Source organism: Nomascus leucogenys, chromosome 1a (assembly GCF_006542625.1).
Source record: "Nomascus leucogenys isolate Asia chromosome 1a, Asia_NLE_v1, whole genome shotgun sequence".
NCBI lineage: Eukaryota > Metazoa > Chordata > Mammalia > Primates > Hylobatidae > Nomascus > Nomascus leucogenys.
In genome coordinates this window covers 39,205,652-39,224,459 of record NC_044381.1, presented here as the reverse complement: position 1 = coordinate 39,224,459, position 18,808 = coordinate 39,205,652, and the positions used below count along the sequence as shown (strand labels likewise).

Genomic DNA, 18,808 nt, shown 5'->3' with positions numbered 1-18,808 from the left:
GTGGCCTAGCTAGTGTGTGGGCAGTAAAGGCTGACTGCACCTGGGTTCTGTGGCTCTGAACGTTTTCTGTTTCTTTTTAGATTATGAGGAGGGAGAACTCTTGGTTTTGTTTTGAGGAACTTCATTGATTATATCTTAATTTTGCCTTATTGGCAAAAAGCACCATGTGAAAATTTATGCAGCGTAGAGATTTTCACTGTGTTTTATTTGGTTCAGAGCCGAGTCTGGAAGATGACTTAGTTTATAAGTTCTGTCTCGTGTACTGTAGCCAAGCTTTCTGTCTCCTTTAATGAGGGCACTGTGTGATTAGAAGCTGTTTCTTCCCATACCTGTGGACTGAAGGGGCAACCTGAGGGTCTGCTAAGGTGGTGGGTGTGTTTTCTGGGAAGAGTGAAAGGGGATTTGTCAGACTTTGGGGGAACTTTATAAAAATGAAAGATATTTTATGTCAGTGGGATCACCTTTTTAATCCAAGGGACAAAAGAAAACTGGTTTCTGTTGTGCCCCTGCCCGAAGGCCGCCTGCATGTGACTTTCAAAGGACCCTGCTTGTGTTGAATTTCAGCCAGCAAGTCTCCAGCATACAGAATTTGAGATTCCCCCCACCCCCACCATTTCTTCTGTTTTTGTTCCATGTAAACAGTTCCCTGTGTAGTAACATAGACAAATATAGCAGAGAAGGCTTTTCTGGAAGAAGAATGCTCCCCAAGCATTTTTTAACCATTTTTGGGAAGAATTGATCTTTCTGTGTGTTTCAGACAGACTGGAGAGGGGGAGGCCGTGGCTGTAAATTGAAGTGACATCATATGTATTGCCCCCATTGATCCGCTTTTAGTCTCCAGCCAGGATAAAAGGAAATGGCATCAGGGAGGAAGCATGCTTCATTTAGGCACAGATCCCAGAGTGATAATGGGGTAATAATAGAACTCACGCCACTGGCAATCCGTGGCTGCATTAGTCCCAGGCTTATTCTCTGTCTGGGGAGCCACACAGTGACTTTCTTCGTCTGAGGCTGCAGCGCACCAGCTGGGTCATGCCGGGAGGTACCCTCCTTTGCTTTCAGAGGGGTGCAGGCAATGGGGCTTGGATGTTGCCATTTGCTGGTCTCTTGTCACAGGCCCTGCCTCTGCAAGGTCAGTCATGAGACATGTCCATGGCGTTTTCTGATGTAGGAGGTGAGCTGGCCTGTTCCGCATCATGCTAATGGAAGAAATGGTGGTGGGACCTCAGTTTCGTGGGTGGTCTTCTGGGAGCGCAGAGTGAGTGATGCCCCCATGACAGCAGTAAGAGGCTTCTGGAAGAGTCAGGGGTTTTTTTTGGTTGAGCTGCCTCTAGTTTAGGAGGGTGGGTGTGGAAAATTCATATTTTCTTTCCAAGAGCATGCATAAAAACTCTCCCAAACCATTCGAAGTCGTACAGCTTGCGTCGACTCTGAAGTTGGGAAAAACATGCAATGGACTTTTTTCTTTGTACAGTTCTTAGTATTTAGCAACTATGAAATCTTCCATGTTTAGAGTAGAACACAGACTTCTAAAATCCTTAACAAGCAGCATTTGTACTTGACTGACCTCGTTGAGCATTTCATTTCTTGTACTCATTTCAGTAAGTTGTATAGTTCTGTGAAGTTCTCTTGCAAGTACCCACATCACTTTGGCACCTTGTAGTCCTATTTTGTGTAAATTTCCGAGGCAGATGCATTTTAAAAATAATGAGCTGGTCCCCGTATGGAAAAAATAACCCCATCATGAATTTCTTGTTTATGCAAAGGAAAGGACTTTTGCATTCCTGTCACTGTTGAACTGTGGGTGTGAGCACTGTTGGGCCCCCAGAAATAAAGGCAAGTTCTTTTTATACTGTCTGAAGGAGCTGCTTTCTTAGGTGGTGATGCTTGGAGGTAAGGTCGTTTATTTTTCACGATCACTCTGTGGTACAACCAAAGCCTTATCTCTCTCCTGCCGATGCTGCTGTATTAAACACACTGGCCTTTCAGTCTTAAATTCAGCTGATCTTAAAATAAATAAATAAACGCAGTTGGCCTAGAAGTCACTTGAAGTTTGCTTTGATTTCCACGTGGGTGGAAGTGGAGTGGGCCACATAGCATGTCCCAGTCCCCCTGTGCCCGCCCCGGGCTCCTTGTACCACCCGGTGCTGCCTTGAGCACATCTGCTGATATGTGGTCTCTTTCACTTGCTTTACAAACATTTTGGTTTATTACATGACCACTGCTTTTTCATTTGTAGGGTGGCTTTACGGGGAGTAAATGTTTATTTTACAAAGAGAAATGTATTGAAGCTGTTTAACCACATTTTTGCTTCAATATCCTCTTTTTAAGCCCTATTATCTCATCCTTTAAAAATGTTGTAATGTGTACTTTGCGAATGAAAGATGCTTTATTAGTTTTATTGTCTGTGTCCCAAAATAACGTTTGTTCACTGATTTTTTTTTTTTCCCTACTTTTTTCAGAAACTACATTTCCCCCCATGAGTTAGCATAGTTACAACTAAAAGCCAGGTGGCCACAGGTTGTTTACTAAGTGAGAGTCATTTCAAGTCTATTCAGAAGAGTAGGACTCACAGAAACCTAGGAGCATGAAGCTGGCTCTGGCAGCACTGTGGTCGGGGGCCTTGTTTTATGGGGAGCAGATACCTGAGGGGAGTGTCCCCCCTTGCTCCTTACCTCTCTCAAATTACAGTCAGTCAGTGTGCTCCCTCCCTTCCTTCCATCTTGCGGTCTTAAGTCAGGGAGTTTAGCTTTAAATATTTTCATTATGTAAAATTTGGAGTGGACAAAAGCTTCCATTGATCCTTTTGGTTCTGTTTCTGTGTAGAGATGCTGAGCTTTCAGCTTAAAAGAAAACTCAGATATACAAGTATGAATGCAGGTAATTTTGTAGGTTCACATATTGGTAATTGTTTGATTTTAAATTGGAGCTGTATCGGTTAAACCTAGTTGGGGTAAGTTGAGGACCAAGCTAGTTGTCTTACTCAGGGTTTCTTTGCTCTGTGTGTCTCTTTAGTTTAGACCAAATCCCAAATGAGAGTTCTAACAGTAGGCTTCTTTGTAAGCACAAGCGTATAATATGGGGAGATGCTTTTCTTTCTACTCTCCTCTTCCTTGTAATTCTGCAATTTGGCAGGGCTGGTTCCTTCTGTATTTAGTTAGCAAACGAGGCCCCACTTCTGGTAAAGGGTGTTTAGGCGCTGGTGGTGCCGAGAATCGCTTCTCTGTGAGGCTGAGCCCATTCCCTGAAGCCTGCCTGCCTTTGTCTGGAGGGGCCTCGATGCCAGGCTCCTGTTGTCCTCAGACTGTCTTGAGAAGTGCTGCTCACCAGTTTTGAATGTTTGTGGGGTAGAGCAGGTCCCCATCCTGTGGTGGCCTGGCCTGGGTACCCCTCGTGGAGCTGCTGTTTGACAGCAGCACAACAAAGGGTAGTAGTGAGGTGAAATGGGGAGAGCCCACGACTGGGGTGAAAAGGGAGACGCTGGGAAGAGGGCTCAAGGGCTGGAGGGCATTCAGTCAGCGGCCCTGGGAGACAGGTTAGGGGTGCTTGAGGCCATGGGTTGAAGGCTCAGCCTCCTGCAGGAAAGCACCTCTCTTGGAACATCACAGGAGGCTGAAGGGTGAGATGAACTGGAAGGAGAAAGGAGGGCAGAGGGAGAAAGAGAACCGGTCTCACTGGGCTGCCTGGGCAGAAGTGCTGGATACCCACATGCCGGATACCCGGCAATGTTTATAGTATGAATGGTGAGGAGGCCTACCAGAGGCTGGGGGCCTGGGTTTGGCCTCTTCTGTAAAACAGTAGATTTCTTTTTAATATTGTATGGTAGATGGGTGCTTTTGTTACAAGTAGTTATGTAGTAATTTGCTGTCTTTAAAACATGCTGCAATTACTTGACTTCTCATGAAAAGAAATGGAGCGTTAGTAATTCTTTGGGTCCTTGTCAGTGCTGATTGTACTGCAGTTTTGCTGAAGGCCCCTTGTTTCTCCTGAGAGAATAGCCACAGCATGTCTTTCAGATGAAGCGATGTTATGAAGTACAGAATATACCCAAGAACCAAATGATTGCATTGGTGTCTGTCTCCTTTCTTTCTGCCTCTGTCTGTAGGCAAGTGGGGGCTTTCTTAGAACTTAGAAGGGTGAGGTGAGAAAACAGATACCTAGTGGAATGGTGCGGTGGGTGTGGTGTTTGCAGTGCTTGCTGTCTGCCCGTTGCCCTCCGCATACCTTTGGAAAAGTATATGTGTGTGTGTGAATGAGTGAGGGGGTAGGGGGTAGGGAGTGTCAGGCAAAGTGCACACTTGCGGGCAGAAAGATGAGCAGGGAGGGAAACCAGTACTTTTTAAAAATTGTTTTAGAACATCAGAAAATGGCAATTAAAATCCAGGTGTTCTTATGAATGTACTGTTGACGTGATATCAACTTCCAGACCTGTAATTGGGATTGACAGGAATGATCTGCACATACACAGGGATGGAGAGAAGCTCAGCAGAGAGAACCATGGAATTCATAGGATTAATTTTAAAATCTTGATTTTAGAATAAATATTTTTCACTTCCTACAAGGCGTATCTCAAATTGATTCTTCCTCCAGTGCACTACAGGGCCGATCTCACAGGGCCACCAGGCCTGGCCCTGCTGCCCCATAGCAAGTAACACGGATGAAGTCTTACACAGGCTTCTCTTGATTTCTTGTATTTCACATACGTTGTGTTTTATTTTTGTACCATGTAAAGACTACCTCCTGTCTTTACCCTTAACTTGTAACACCACTTTTGACCATTCCTGTATGAGAACTCAGGAATATGGGTAACCTTGTGTGTCTGTGTGTATAGCTGCACATATAGTTGTATACAGCCTTTTGAGCTTTTTAATGGATTATAAGTTTATGATTTTCGTAATGGAGGGAAGACACAGTTCTTTCAGTATGTGCTCTTTATTTCTCTGTGCAGCAGGTGTATTTGCAGAGCTTATGTGGTAAAAAGACTGCCGCATCTTCTGTGAAATTTCCAGGTGTTTGCCCATAATTGGATGGCTCCTTGAATCTTTGTCTAGGCTAAATTACATTTTCGGGTATATGCGTGCTGTAAAGGAAGAGATCCAGTAAACCACGATAATGTTTTATTAAGATAAGCACAGTTTTGATCTGCTCTAAGTACAGAACTGAAATGATTAGTCATGGAAAACGGGGCCTAATCAGACCCCAGAATGTAGTGTCTTTGGGAATACAGACAATGTAGACCCTGAGGAATTACAAAAGTCAGCTGAACAGTCTTTCCATGTTGCCGATATATGCTGAAAGCACCCAGGTTACCCTGGGTATGTGGTCTGTCTGAACATTTGGGTTTAGTTTCTCATCAGCTGAATGGCATTTTCATAGGCTGTTTGGTTTTGTCTTTAGCTTCTTCCAGACCAGCTGGTCTTGCTTCTGGAGCATCTCTTGGAGCAGAAGACTCTGAGCCCCCGAACTCTGCAAAGCCTCCAGAGGACATACCACCTCCAGGATCAGGATGCAGAGGTAACCAGGAACACTCTCAGAGTTTAACCAGCAGGTCCCCACTGTTGGTGAAGAATGGTGATCCCATTGCAGTCCCAAACTATTGAAACCACCATTTCTATTAGCAAAATCCCATGTGTTTGCTGTATAAGTGAAGAACTAAGTGCTTTAATCTGATTATGCTTATGCTTCTAACCAGAGTATTTTGAGGTCTTAAGTTTTTCCCTCTTCTTAAATCATAAAGATGGGCATAAGTCTCCTAAAGGAATGAGTGGAATGTTTTTGAGTTGTAAACTTGGGTGGGTCATTGTGCCCACTGACGATGGTGCCATTCTGTTGCACATTAAGGAAACTTGGCTCAGATGTGTGAGAGCTTCTTGGTTGCATTCAGTTAGGGCAGGAAAGGAGCCATGTGTAAAGGGAATGAAAACTAAATCTAGCAGCTGTAGTTGGAAAAGGCAATTGGATGCTTGCGAGAAAGCAATGTGATATAGTCCTTAATATCTTCTACCTTATTATGAGGAATGCAATGTGAATCCTAAGACAAATTCTAGGGTTTAAAAAAAATGCAAAATAGTAAATAATGTGTTCAGACATCTTAAGTAAAAAGAGCTTAAACAGAAAACCTCTTATATAAGACTCCCAAAATGCAGAAAAGTAAGTTTGGTTTTGAACATTTTAAAACTGTGCAGTCTAGTACAGCAGCCATTAGCCATGTGTGGCTGTTAAACACTTAAGTGCAGCTATTTTGAGTTGAGATATGCTCGAAGTATAAAATGCACAATGAATAGCGAAGACATTGAATGAAGAAAGACAAAATAACTTAATGTGTCCCGATTGATTATAGTGTTAGTGATATTTGGGGTATATTAAGTTAAATATTATTGTAATGAATTTTATAATCATTAAAATGGAGTAATTGAGAAAAGCCCATTCCTTATTAACCAAAAGGTAAGATGGCCATTGTTAGGCATTTTAAAGCCCCATAAACTCAAGAGTGATTGAAAAACTCCAGAGGAGACGTGTAGCTTTTTACCCACCTGAGCATAGACCAAATTTACAACTGTTGCTGTTTATTTCAGCTCTTATATTTTTGTATGTAGGAGTTCTCAAATGCCAGACTGTTATTTTTAATTAGTGTTTAAAAGACTTTGCTATATGTAGTCATTAGGCTGTGTTTTAATCAGGGTGGAGTACCACTGAACCTCCAGGACCCTGTGATGGGCATGGACAGACCAGAGGGGAGGATCAGAGCAGGCGCCGAGCACCTGTCACTTGATGACCGGAAACCATGAGGTGGCCCCCTTCCATTTAGCATAAAACATGTCCTGTTCTTACAGCTCAACTTAGTTGTTATATATAACCTCTTAGAACCTTTGAGAAGTATAACAGGTTTTATTTAGTTGTTTTATATTGCACAAACTATGTCATGATGCTGGACAAGGCAGTCTCTTCAGCTAGATCCCTGGTGATGAGACACTAGGGTCTCATTACATCTTTGCCCAGTTTATATGACCAGTGTGGTCCATGTTCATGCGATTCACAAATACTCCATTATTCCACTAGGCACCAGGAATATAGCAGTGGAAATGACAGGCAAGGTTAGTTACCCTTAGGAAGCTTACGTTCTTCTGAAAAGACAGCTCCTAAGTAAATGAACAGCTGTGGGTGCTAAGGCCAGTGTTGAATTAGGTGGCTGGTGCAGAAACACCTGCCCAGGCTGACAGGGCAGGTCTGTAGTACAGTGCAGGGGTGCTTGGGACCTGGTGGGGGCGGATTTCTTTACCTGCTGTGCCCCTATATTTTTGAGATACGCAGAAAGGCTTCCCTTGCTCTACATGTGACCGAGATGCATATGTAAAGCTGCCTTTCCAGAACGGTAAGCTTGCTGCCTCCAGCTGCGCCTGCTCCTTATGGCAAAGTGCACTGAGGAGTTTTGTTGGCTGAGCAGCGTGTTTGGGATGTAGTGGCTGCAAGTGAGAAGCCTATTCCATGGTTGCTTTAGCTCCTGGGCTGCCATCCCCGTCTGTCCCTCCCTTCTTCCATGTGGATGGGCCGGCACAGGCCCACCCACACAGAGAAGGGAGAAAGGAGGGATGAGATTACTATTAACCATTCTTTCTATGTGTGTTGCTTCTGTGTACGGGCTGTGTTCCACAGAGCATCTGATCTGTTGGTCTGATTTTCTGAGTGTAGCTCTGAGTCTGCTGCGGCTGCTTGCCAAGGGTTTGCATGTCGAGGGGTTGTGGGGCCAGGGTTCTGAATACTGTCTTGGGTTATGCACACCCTGCCTGCCCTCCATGTGGCTGCATCACGTGATGTGAAGACCCAGGTGTATGCTCTTCATGGAGGCAATGCCCCGTGTTCAGAATGTGAAAGGAAAAGTGCTTAAGGACAGACAGAGTTGAGAGCATGGGTGGAGTAGGCAAACCATCCCAGGCCACCTCCTGCCTTGCCACCCCTCTGCAGGGCAGACACAGGCTGCGCTCCTTGATGCTCCTTGGCCTGGGGAGTGAAGCTGACCTCAAAGTCAGCCATCTTGTATGTAGCAGGCCTCAGGACTGTGGGCGGGTGCTGGGCCACTGCAGCCAGCATGGAAAATGAGCCGAAGGGAAATCCAGTCCACAGAAGCACCTTGTCTCTCTGCAGTTTTTGAGTATATTTCTCAAATAGCCATGAAAGTTTAAAAAATATTTGACATCTAACTCTGGGAACAAAAGATGTTATCTAAGATCCCTTTTTAAGTAACACATTTCCTGCCTGCCTTAGCAGGTCTCTTAAGCTGTAAAAATAGCTACCCATGGCAGTGAGGTGAGGATCCCTGGACCTTGGCTTTCTGACCTCTTTCCCCCAGGAAGTCTGTGACTGACCTTCAGGCAGCAGCATCTCTGCAGACTCCACTGAGCACTTTCAGATCTCTGCAGACTCCACTGAGCGCTTTCAGATCTCTGCAGACTCCACTGAGCACTTGCAGATCTCTGCAGACTCCACTGAGCGCTTTCAGATCTCTGCAGACTCCACTGAGCGCTTTCAGACTGGGGCCACGCCTCAGGGGATGGGCTCCCCCTGTGTTGTTTTGCTGGTGGCCACGAATCCGAAAGGCCCACGCTGCAGCGTGCCCTGCTTTGACTTTGGTTGATACGCTGAATGAGAACATTAGTTTTCTGGGAGAAGTTGGTAGCACCCGTTCTTCCCTTTACTGTATGGGGGAAATAGCGTTGATTGAAAGGAAGAGGACTCCTAGATTGGATTGGAGCAAGAAAGTGTGGGTATCGTGTGTTGTGACTCTGTCTTCTCTGGGGTGCCGCTTCACTGGAGGTCTCCCTTCAGGGTCTGGACCTCATGCCTGGCCCCAGGTGCTCGTGTGCACGTGAGCGGCTCTTCCTGCTGACTGGCAGCAGCTGACAAAAGGCAGTTTAAAAAAAAAAAAAAAAAAAATCTCAGTAAGGTGTCAGCACAGAGGGGAGTAGCTAGAAAAAGATTGCTAACAACATTTAGAGGCCACCCTGAGCCAGCTATACTCTCCCAAAGTGCCAAAGAATGTAACCTTGGGAGGCTCCACTCTTTCATGTAGAATTGCAAGCTAAACTAGTAGGAGCAAGTGAATGTGAGGAAACAGATTGTAAGGACATACCTGTTTCAGCACTCATCCGGCTGCCTTCCAAGATGGAAAGGAAACTCCAGGTTGATTGGAAATGGAAAAAACGACCAGTGTCACAGGCCTGTCCTGTAGCACGGGCAGTAGCTGAAGAGGCCCTGCAGACCCTGTGTAATGGGTCTAGGTCTCCTCTACCTCTTTTTTGTTTGTATGTTTGAGATGGAGTCTCACTCTGCTGCCCAGGCTGGAGTGCAGTGGCACGATCTTGGCTCACTGCAACCTCCACCTCCCTGGTTCAAGCAATTCTGCCTCAGCCTCTGGAGTAGCTGGATTACAGGTGCCCACCACCACGCCCAGCCAATTTTTTTTTTTTTTTTTTTTTTGAGACGGAGTCTCGCTCTGTCACCCAGGCTGGAGTGCAGTGGCACAATCTTGGCTCACTGCAAGCTCTGCCTCCCGGGTTCACGCCATTCTCCTGCCTCAGCCTCCCCAGTAGCTGGGACTACAGGCACCCGCCACCATGCCCGGCTAATTTTTTGTATTTTTAGTAGAAACAGGGTTTCACCATGTTAGCCAGGATGGTCTCGATCTCCTGACCTCGTGATCCGCCCGCCTCGGCCTCCCAAAGTGCTGGGATTACAGGCGTGAGCCACCACGCCCTGCCAATTTTTTGTATTTTAATAGAGACGGGGTTTCACCATCTTGGCCAGGCTGGTCTCGAACTCCTAACCTCATGATCTACCTGCCTTGGCCTCCCAAAATGCTGGGATTACAGGCGTGAGCCACCGTGCCTGACCTCGTCTACCTCTTTTGATGCATCGTACCTAAGCCAGTGGTGGGGGGGTGGGTCCACAAGCTGGTATTTATCTTAATACGCTGTTACTAATACATTGTTACTCATTGTTTACTTGGGAAGAAAGCACCATAGCATTTATTTGCAGTCCAAAGGTGGAAGTTGTGACTCCAGCAACACAATCATCTGACAGCTTTAATGCTCATTTATGAATTTCGTTTGGGCCAAAAGCATAGTTCTGTGACTCAAGCGCTTAATGATTAATAGAACTCTAGAGGGACTTACCAAAGGGACAAAGAATGAAGGTTTAACAGTTGTTACATCTCCAGATTCTAAAATTGATCCATAGTTGTGGTTCCGTTCGTCCCTTTCAGCGCTAAAACTCTTATCCATTAGAGATGACTTTCGCCTTCTGCTTTGGAGGGCTTGGAGATGCGAAGTGTTCAGGAGGGTCTTTTCCCTGCTGTTGGAGCTTCTTTTTCTTCCCTGGTTTCTTTTTCATAGTATTCTGGCTACAAATAAGTAAGACATTTCTATTTTGTTTTGTTACAGAGTAGCTTAGAGGAAAGGTTAGATATAATCTCTTTGGGCTCTGTTGCCATTTTAGGATGCTCAATGCTTTAGATTTATTAATATGTAATGTGCTGAACTTAGAAGTCCTTCCTCTTCCCTGCCTTGATCCAGAGTCTAAGCGTAATAAAGGCAGAAACTCTGGCTGTGCTGACGTCAGGTCCTGTCATCATGGTGATGTGTGAGGGCAGCACCCAGCTCTGCCCCTCCCACCACGGTGTTGGCACCAAGGCCTCTGCCCCATAGGACACCGAGGCTTATGAGTAGGAGCAGTGCCAAGGCGCCAGCACCATCTTGGTGATGTCCAGGGTGCCCACGCAGGCCCCCTTTCCCTCTCCTCCCCTTCTCCTGCTGGCTGCCCTTGGTGCAGGCGAATCCAGGGCCTCATTACTAAGCCAGCTGGCTCACCACGTCATCCAGCATTGTCAGGAGGCACCATTGTGGAACAGAGCCCTACAAGGCAGGTTTTCAGATTGAACATGAAAAAGGACACCATTGTAGAGTGTCAGAGTAGTGTGTGCAACTAGTGAAGTGCTTTTATAGGGTAAAATACAAGGAACTAGGTCCCCCCGGGATCCCGAAAGGGCAAGTTGACACTTGCCACCTCCACCTGGCAACCCACAGAAACTCAGCATTAGGCCATTTCTCACAGTATGATTGCAGGTACAGGGGTCTGGCTTACTGGCCCGTTGATGCCATCAACCTTAGGTTACAGATCAAGAGGCCAGATACCAATGAATCTGAACTTTAGAACATGGCCTGTGAATAGTGTGACTTCAGGTTTTTAGAAAGCCGAGACCATGCTTGTGAGGGTCACGGCTGTCCCTTTGACGGAGCATTATTCCTTTTCTAGAGTTTAAAAGGTGGGTGGGTATAGATTGAAAAAAGGGATTGGGGTAACTGTCTTTAGTTACTTTAGACATATCTTTTTAAACCATCTGCTTTTTATGATAGGAGAAAGAATAGAGTTCTTATATAACTCTGGTTTTGTTTGTATATTTTTTCTTTATCTTATTTGGTTTATGAAACATTTAATCGATGTTTCAGAGCATTCCTTCAAAGTCAGGACGGTCTATCTCTCAGTACATCTTTCTTAGGGTTTTCTTTCTGTTATTCAATTCAGTGCCTCTGGAACTTCCCTGTGGAAAGCCTGCAATAGCATCTTCCCTGTTACACGGTGATAAAGGGATTTTTTTTTAAAAAAGCTGCTCTAAAATCACAAAGAACTTTCTTTTTTAGATTACTAATTTCCTGTGTTGTTCCCGAAGATTGTGTTTTGTTTACTGTGAATTTATAGCAAATGAAAGTAAAGAAAAAGTGAGCCATGGACAGCATAATTTGGCTAATTTTTCTTAAATGGTCAGCTTAGCATTTATCTGTTTAAAGAGAGAGGGCATTTAGTAGGTGGCTTTTAGCTACAGTTCAGCCAGACTTTGTTAGAAAAGCCACTGGTTGCAGAGTGTCCCTGCCGTCTGCTGTTTGCACAGGGTTCAGCAGCAGGCCCACTGTTACCGACCTCTGAAGATGTGAGGGCCTCTGCGTTTGCTCCATGAGGCGCTCTCCAGTCTGTATAGATTTTCTCAGAAAGATGGAGATGGAGATTTACACATTCTCTGGGGTCTAAATAGCAGTGCGCTGATGCTCTTCTTCCGGTATAGCCAGGAAGCCAGCAGCATCTCATATTCATTTTGTGTCCAAAGGCTTCTCAAGTGGAATTAATGCATTGGGCTTTAATTGGTGCTTCCGGGTTCTTTACAGCTCAGTCAGTAGTTTACGTACTTTTGTGTTGGATTTCTGTTCTGAAATCCACACCAAAAACCACACAACTTTCTTTGAACATTGTTGTCTCTTTTTACAATTGTAAACTTAGCCATATTCCCATTTAAAGTATACCTTAAATGCCCTGAAATACAGGGCTCCCTCTGCCACAGCTCTCAACATAGCTTTCCAGGTGGCTTTTCTGCCTTCTGGTGCCTTTCATGTACACCATCTTTGCTCTCTAGAACTGTGGCACACCAGGATGTGAGAGGTGGATCTGTCTGGCCTTCAGGCTGTGAGAAGCTCACAGCACAGATAGGATGTGAGCTCTACCCCTTGTGTTCAGGCCGCTCACATGGAGTCAGCTTGCAGAAGCACGTTCCCAGGCCTGCTCTGCATGTAAATGGTGGAATTTTGTGTGGATGGCAGGGTATAAAATTTAGAACATAAACACAGTAGAGATTGGCTAAACTTTGTGGGGTGGCACTAAAAATGATTTTTAGGCTGTTTACTCTCTGCATATTGCTTTGCTGCAACCTTGAACCGCATGGAACTGTGTTCGGTAGACCACCTGGTTTTGCCCATCCGTGGGTGGAAGCAGATGCCCATGCTGGGCACAGGAAGTTCCCAGGCACTGAGGGAACCAGCCAGCCACCAGCAGCCCAAAGCTGACCTTCCCCCATGGCCTCGGCTCTCAGGGCACCAGGTAGTTTTTCTTGAGAGTAGACTGTGTAGAATAGTACCTTTCGCCAAAACAGCCTTTCTCAACTTGGCTCTTAGGGTGAGGGGTAGCTGTTTTTAATAACTTTTTTGAGCTATACTTCACATACCATGAAGTGCACCCATTTTAAAGTATATAATTCAATAGTTTTTAATATATTCACAGAGTTGTACAACCATCACCACAATTGTAGAACATTTTATCATCCCCAAAAGAAACCCAGTACCCTTTGGCTGTCATCCCTAGCTCCGCAGTCCTAGGCAAGCACTCATTCTTCTGTCTCTATAGATTTGCCTATTCTGGGCCTTCACATAAATGGAATTATATATAATATTTGGTCTTTTGTTACTGGCTTCTTTCGACTTAGCATAATGTTTTTGGGGATCATCCTTCTTTGTAGCATATATCATTGCTTCATTCCTTTTTATTGCCAAATATTTTGAGTCATATGGATGGATGGCATTTGTTGATCCACACATCAGCTGATGGACAGGGTGTTTCCACTTCTAACTATTGTGAATAATGCTGCTAGGAACGTGTGTGTAAGGTTTTGTGTGGACATATGCTTTCATTTCTCTTAGGTATATTCCTAGGAGTAGAATTGCTGGATTATAACCCTTGTTTAACCTTTTGAGGAACTGCCTGTGTGTTTTCTACGTGGCTAAACCATCTTACATTTTCTCTAGCAGTGAGTATGGGTTCAGCCTCCACCAGCACTTGTTATTGTCTGTCTTTTTTATTTTAGCCATCCTGTTGGATGTGACTTGGTACCCCACTATCGTCGTCATTTCCTTTTTTTCACGTATTGACTAATGGTGTTGAGCATCTTTTCATGTGCGTATTGACCATTTGCATATCTTCTTTGGAGAAAGGGCTAGTTAAACCTTTTGCTCATTTTTAAATTGGTTTGTCTTTGTATTACTGAGTTATAATAGTTCTTTATATAGTCTAGATACGAGTTCCTTCTCAAATACAGTTTGCAAAAATATACTCTTATATGACGGTAGTCCCTGAGGTATAAAAATTTTCACTTTAATGAAGTCCAGTGTATCTCTTTTGTTTCCTTTGTTTTGTTGAAAATCATTGCCAGGGTCATGAAGATTTATGCCTGTGTCTTTCCTAAAAGTTGTATAGTTTTAGTTCTTTAGTCTCTGGGGTTTATTTTTAAAAGCCTGTTTCTCTAGCTCTTGAAGAGAAGGGTATCAGAAGAAATAGCCACTAAGAAGAGAAGGGGAGGGAAGGCTGAGTTTCTTTCATGGAGTAAAATGTGATATGGCTACAAATTGGTGGGGCTCAGGATGCCCCCTTTGAGTGGTGGGTTTCTTTTCCTTTTTTAGGTCTCAGTGTGCATGGCCCTTCTTAGGGAGCTTTCTATGACCGCGCTCCTTCCGTAGCCCTGTTCACTCCCTGTTGCCTCATGCACCCTTTCGTGGCTTTTGTCACCAACACGAGTCTACACTTGCTGGTTTACTGGATTTTTCTTAAACTTCCTGCTGAACTGTAAGCTCCTAGAGGGCAAGTGCTTATCTGTTTTAGTCACCATTTTATCCTCAATGTCCAGTCGACTTACTTGCTGGAGAATGATGTTACCTGGATTTCATGTCTGACACAGCAAGGTGATGGGAGAGAGTTGGCCATCCCTCAGACTTGGGGAGGCCCTCCAGGCTGAATTCACCTCCAGGGAAAGTGAGGGAAGGGGACGAATGTCCGCAGGGCTTATCAGAGGAAGTAACCATGGTCACTGTTTCTGCCAGCAGTGAAAGTCCCTTTCAGCAAAGGCTGGGAGTTACATGTCAACAAATTGAAGAAAGAAGGTAGGGTGTATTATTTTCTAATTTCAGAATTGCATATTGAGATGGATAACCATTCAATGAGAGTCTTAGTATGGAAGGAAGGGATGAGCATTCTCAGTATGGAAGGAAGGCAAACTGTGCCATATTTCAAAGTGAACCCCACATGGGCTCCCACGTTGTACTTTTTGGAGCCTTTAATAGCACCAATGTTATTAAATAAAAGAGCCTATTTGGAGGAAAATAAGAAGCATTCCAAGTTTTCAAAAGTAGTTAAGATTTGTCTAAGACCACACAAGTGAAGCAAGATTGCCTCTTTTATCATACATGACGTTTGTATTTGACATCAGTATTTGATGTTTGTCATCACACTTGACCCTCACCATGATCTCCATGTGCATGTCAAGTGTGATGGCCCTGGTAGCAGTTGAGATGCCCCCCATTTTGCACATTGCTGCTGCTTTAGCTCTAACTAGGTAAGGTGTAGACAAGAGCTGTAGGAACTGACTCCAGCAAGGGTGGTAAGAGCCTCCAATGCTTCATTTGTCCTCTTAACCCTGTGCCTAGGAATTTACTAACCTGGCTTTGCGGCAGCAAATAAAGTAACTTTTAATTTCCTTTAGTTTAAAAAATAACATTCAGATTGCAGCCCTTCAGAAATAAGGAGCAGAAAAGGTGAGAGAGAAAATAAAATAATGAAAACACAAATGTGGACAGCCCTGATGTGATCACCACACAGCGAAAGGTTCTTTTCCTCTTTCCATGAGACTGAGCAGGTAGACGGCCTCCACCAGTCCAGAAGCCCCCAGGGGCAGTCCCCCACTGGAATGCTGTCTGCCCTGTGGCTACTTTGCAGAGGCCCCCCTTACCAGCCAGTCAGCCCACTGTAAAGTCAAGTTAAATCTAATTTAAGGACACAAATTGACAAAGCAGGTTTGTTTATTGCAGGGTAGACTTATTAACTTAGAAAAGCCATGAGCCCTGGTCTTTCTGTTTACAGAAATAAAATGGAACTCTAAATGAGGTTTAATGGGCTTCCCAGATCATGTTCCCTGGACAGATTTTTTTTCCTTCTTCAACAGTAAATTTGAAAATCAAAAGGACTGAAAAGAAAGGGGAGTGCTTCCTGTTATAAATAGGACTGGTGGCATTCTTCAAAGCATTTTATAGCCTCTAACCGTGCATTATAATTTCAGAGTAGCTGAAAAGCATTCCAAGTTTTCAAGTGGTACCTTTACTCAGAAGCATTTATCAAGCATGACTATGTGCTGGGCATTGCGACAGGCCGAAAGATGGCCCAGAGGCCTATGCACGCCCCAGACTTGCATGATACTGTAAATAAATACATCAGACTAGCGGAGAAGGACACGGCAGTGCAGAGAGCAGTGGGAGCTGGAAAGGCTGCAAGCCCAACTCTGAGAGTGGCCAGTGGGGGCACATTGGGAGCTGATCTCTGGGCTGCAGAGGTGAGCTAGGAGATGTGGACGTGTCAGATCACTCTAGTGAACCTGGGTCTGCTGGATGAGCTGTGGCCGCAGCAATGCCATCTAGTGTCACAGCAGATTTCCTTGTACCCCCTGTCTGCTAGTCCCAGGATAGCTTTCTTGTTAAAAGGCTAAAGGCTACTAGGACACACTTGAGACTTTGTAGTGTCATCAGAAGACAGAAAGACAGTGAGCTGTAGTATATTAACAGAAGGGCACCATGCCAGTAAATGCAACAGTGGAGGCAGAGAGAAGGAAAAACCCAAAGTAATATACAGGTCAAGTCTTCCTTATCCAAGATGCTTGAGACCAGAAATGTTTCAGATTTCAGATTTTTTTTCAGTTATTAGGATATTTTTATTATACTTAACTGGTTGTTCCCAAATCTGAAAATCCAAACTCTGAAATGCTTCAAAATCCCAAACTTTTTGAGTGCTGACATGACCCTCCCCCCAACTCCCCCCCACACACAAAATACTCACTGGAGCATTTCAGATTTTGGATTTTTGAATTTGGGATGCTGAATATGTATCTGTATCGATTGTTGCTGTTGAAAAGATCAAAAGTGAATTTGACATGAATGGCTAGAATTTCATGTACATTGGGTTCTGTATTTGTGTATAGTCATCTGCTTATAATTTTTAAATGTTTAAAAATAAAGCAAGGAAAGCAGCTACCAGAAGGAGCCATACCTGCTTTTCTAAGCATGGTGACGAGCATGCACCAAACTGAATCCTGGCTCCAGGATTGCCGTGGAAGAGACAATGAGGCCATTCCTGTCTTTGGTCTTGATGGTTTTTGGTGGTGGCACCACAGCTCTCGGAACCAAGTTGGGTGTACTGGCTGAGTTCTTAGAGCTCATCTGCTTGCTCTGTCTCGTGCCTGTAGCCATGTCTACTCAGGCCCTCGTGGATGATGTTTATTTTTCAGGCAGAGTAATTTTTCTGTAAGACACTGGTTTTCAGACTCTGTCTCCAGTATTGGGGTACTCTAAAGACACAGTGCCCTTTTTTAATGAGTCTGATTCAAGATGAATGCCAGAGCATGTTTCCTTTTACAGAGGAATTTGACCTGCAGAGGGAGGAATAAGGCCGAGGGTGTCAGGACCAGCGTTAAGGAGCACCTCCGATTTTCTGGTGGGGCTGTGCTAAAGCTGGCCCAAACCCACTCACGGGGCCATTGTTCACCTTTTGCCTCATCTCTGTGTTCAGTGACATCATGTTGGTGGATGTTGGGGGGTGAACACCAGTACACCACCATGTATGCTGTGCTCTGGGAGCCATAGCTTGGGCATCCATTCTAGAGCAAGGATCAGCCAACCCCAGCCTGAGCCGGTGCAGCCCCTGCCTGTTGTTGTAAATAACATTTTATCCAAAGGCAGCCATGCCATGCCCACATATTTACATGTTGTCTAAGGCTGCTTTGACCAAAAGGCCAAAAGTGCTCAACATCTGGCTCTTGAAGGAAAAAATTTGCCAGCTTCTCTTCTGGAGTTTACCAGGAATCTGGTTCTGGACACATGAAGATACCTTGGGTTAAAAAGAGATTAGGGGCCAGGCTCATGTTTGTAATCCCAGCACTTTGGGAGGCTGAGGCGGGATCACTTGAGCCCAGGAGTTTTTGTATTTTTTATAGAGACAGGGTCCCACTCTTATCCAGGCATAGTGGCACGCACCTGTAGTCGCAGCTACTGGGGAGGCTGAGGTGGGAGGATCACTTGATCCCAGGATTTGGAAGCTGCAGTGTGCCATGATCATGCCATTGCACTCCAGACTGAGCGACAGAGTGAGACTCCGTCTTAAAAAAGATTATTTTAAAAAAGAGATTAGAGTGGTTCAAGTTGTGAGGAACCTTCAGCAGCTTTCCTGTTTCCAAGAAAAAAGCAATCAAATAAGGGGGAGGCCCCTTTACCATATCCTAGTTAAAATTATGGTTATATCATAGACATGCCCGTTGTCATGGGACCTGTGTCCCAAATCCAAGATGTGGTTTCTAAGTGTCCCTCTTAGGCATGTGCCATTTTTCTAGCATTGGAGGAAGTCAGAAGAGCAGGCTTCCCCCTCCACTGTGTTTTTGAGCCTTCCAGAGTTCAGCTCCATGGAACTTCTTGGGTAGTGTGTGATAAGTTTCCTGTAAAGGCAGAAGTGGAGTCTGGCTGGGGCTGAGGCTGGGGCAAGGCTAAGGGAGCCATCTTTACAAATGGTTTGCAAGATTCCCAGGTGCCTGTCCCTGGGTCTCCCTCCCAGGAGATGGCCTGAAAAGCTCTAGCTCTTCCCAGGCCCTTACTACTCCTGGGACTCCCCTGCTCCCTCTGCTGTCCTGCTGCGAGTCTCTGACCCGGCCCAGGCTCTTTCTCAGCCATGTGGTTCCTACCTCCTACCTTGTGCCAGTCCAGCCTGTCTGTGGCCCTCCTTGCATGTTGACGCTCTTCTAACCCCCATCTTGGGGAGCTGGAGCTGGAGTGGGGCCTGGGTAGAGCAGCTTACCTGAGCCGACAAGGGTCCAGCCTGGAGCATTGGGCTCTAGAAGCCGAGCTTGTATGTAGGTTTTCACACTGTCAGGGAGTCAAGACACAGTGGGTCATGAAATCCATCTAGTAGG

At 45.1% G+C, this 18,808-nt stretch overlaps 1 protein-coding gene across 8 annotated transcripts in view; it reads left to right on the top strand.

Annotated features, from left to right (window-relative positions):
• Positions 1–18,808, top strand: part of AOPEP (aminopeptidase O (putative)) — a 361,345-nt gene that overhangs the window by 328,836 nt on the left and 13,701 nt on the right. For all 8 annotated transcript variants that reach the window (XR_004027058.1, XR_004027063.1, XR_004027075.1 and 5 more), the window contains exon 14: positions 5,398–5,514. Coding sequence is in view for 4 of the 8 variants with exons in the window: in XM_030800182.1 (XP_030656042.1) it covers positions 5,398–5,514 (117 nt within the window). In the remaining 4 variants the exon portion in view is untranslated. The remainder of the gene's footprint in view (positions 1–5,397; positions 5,515–18,808) is intronic.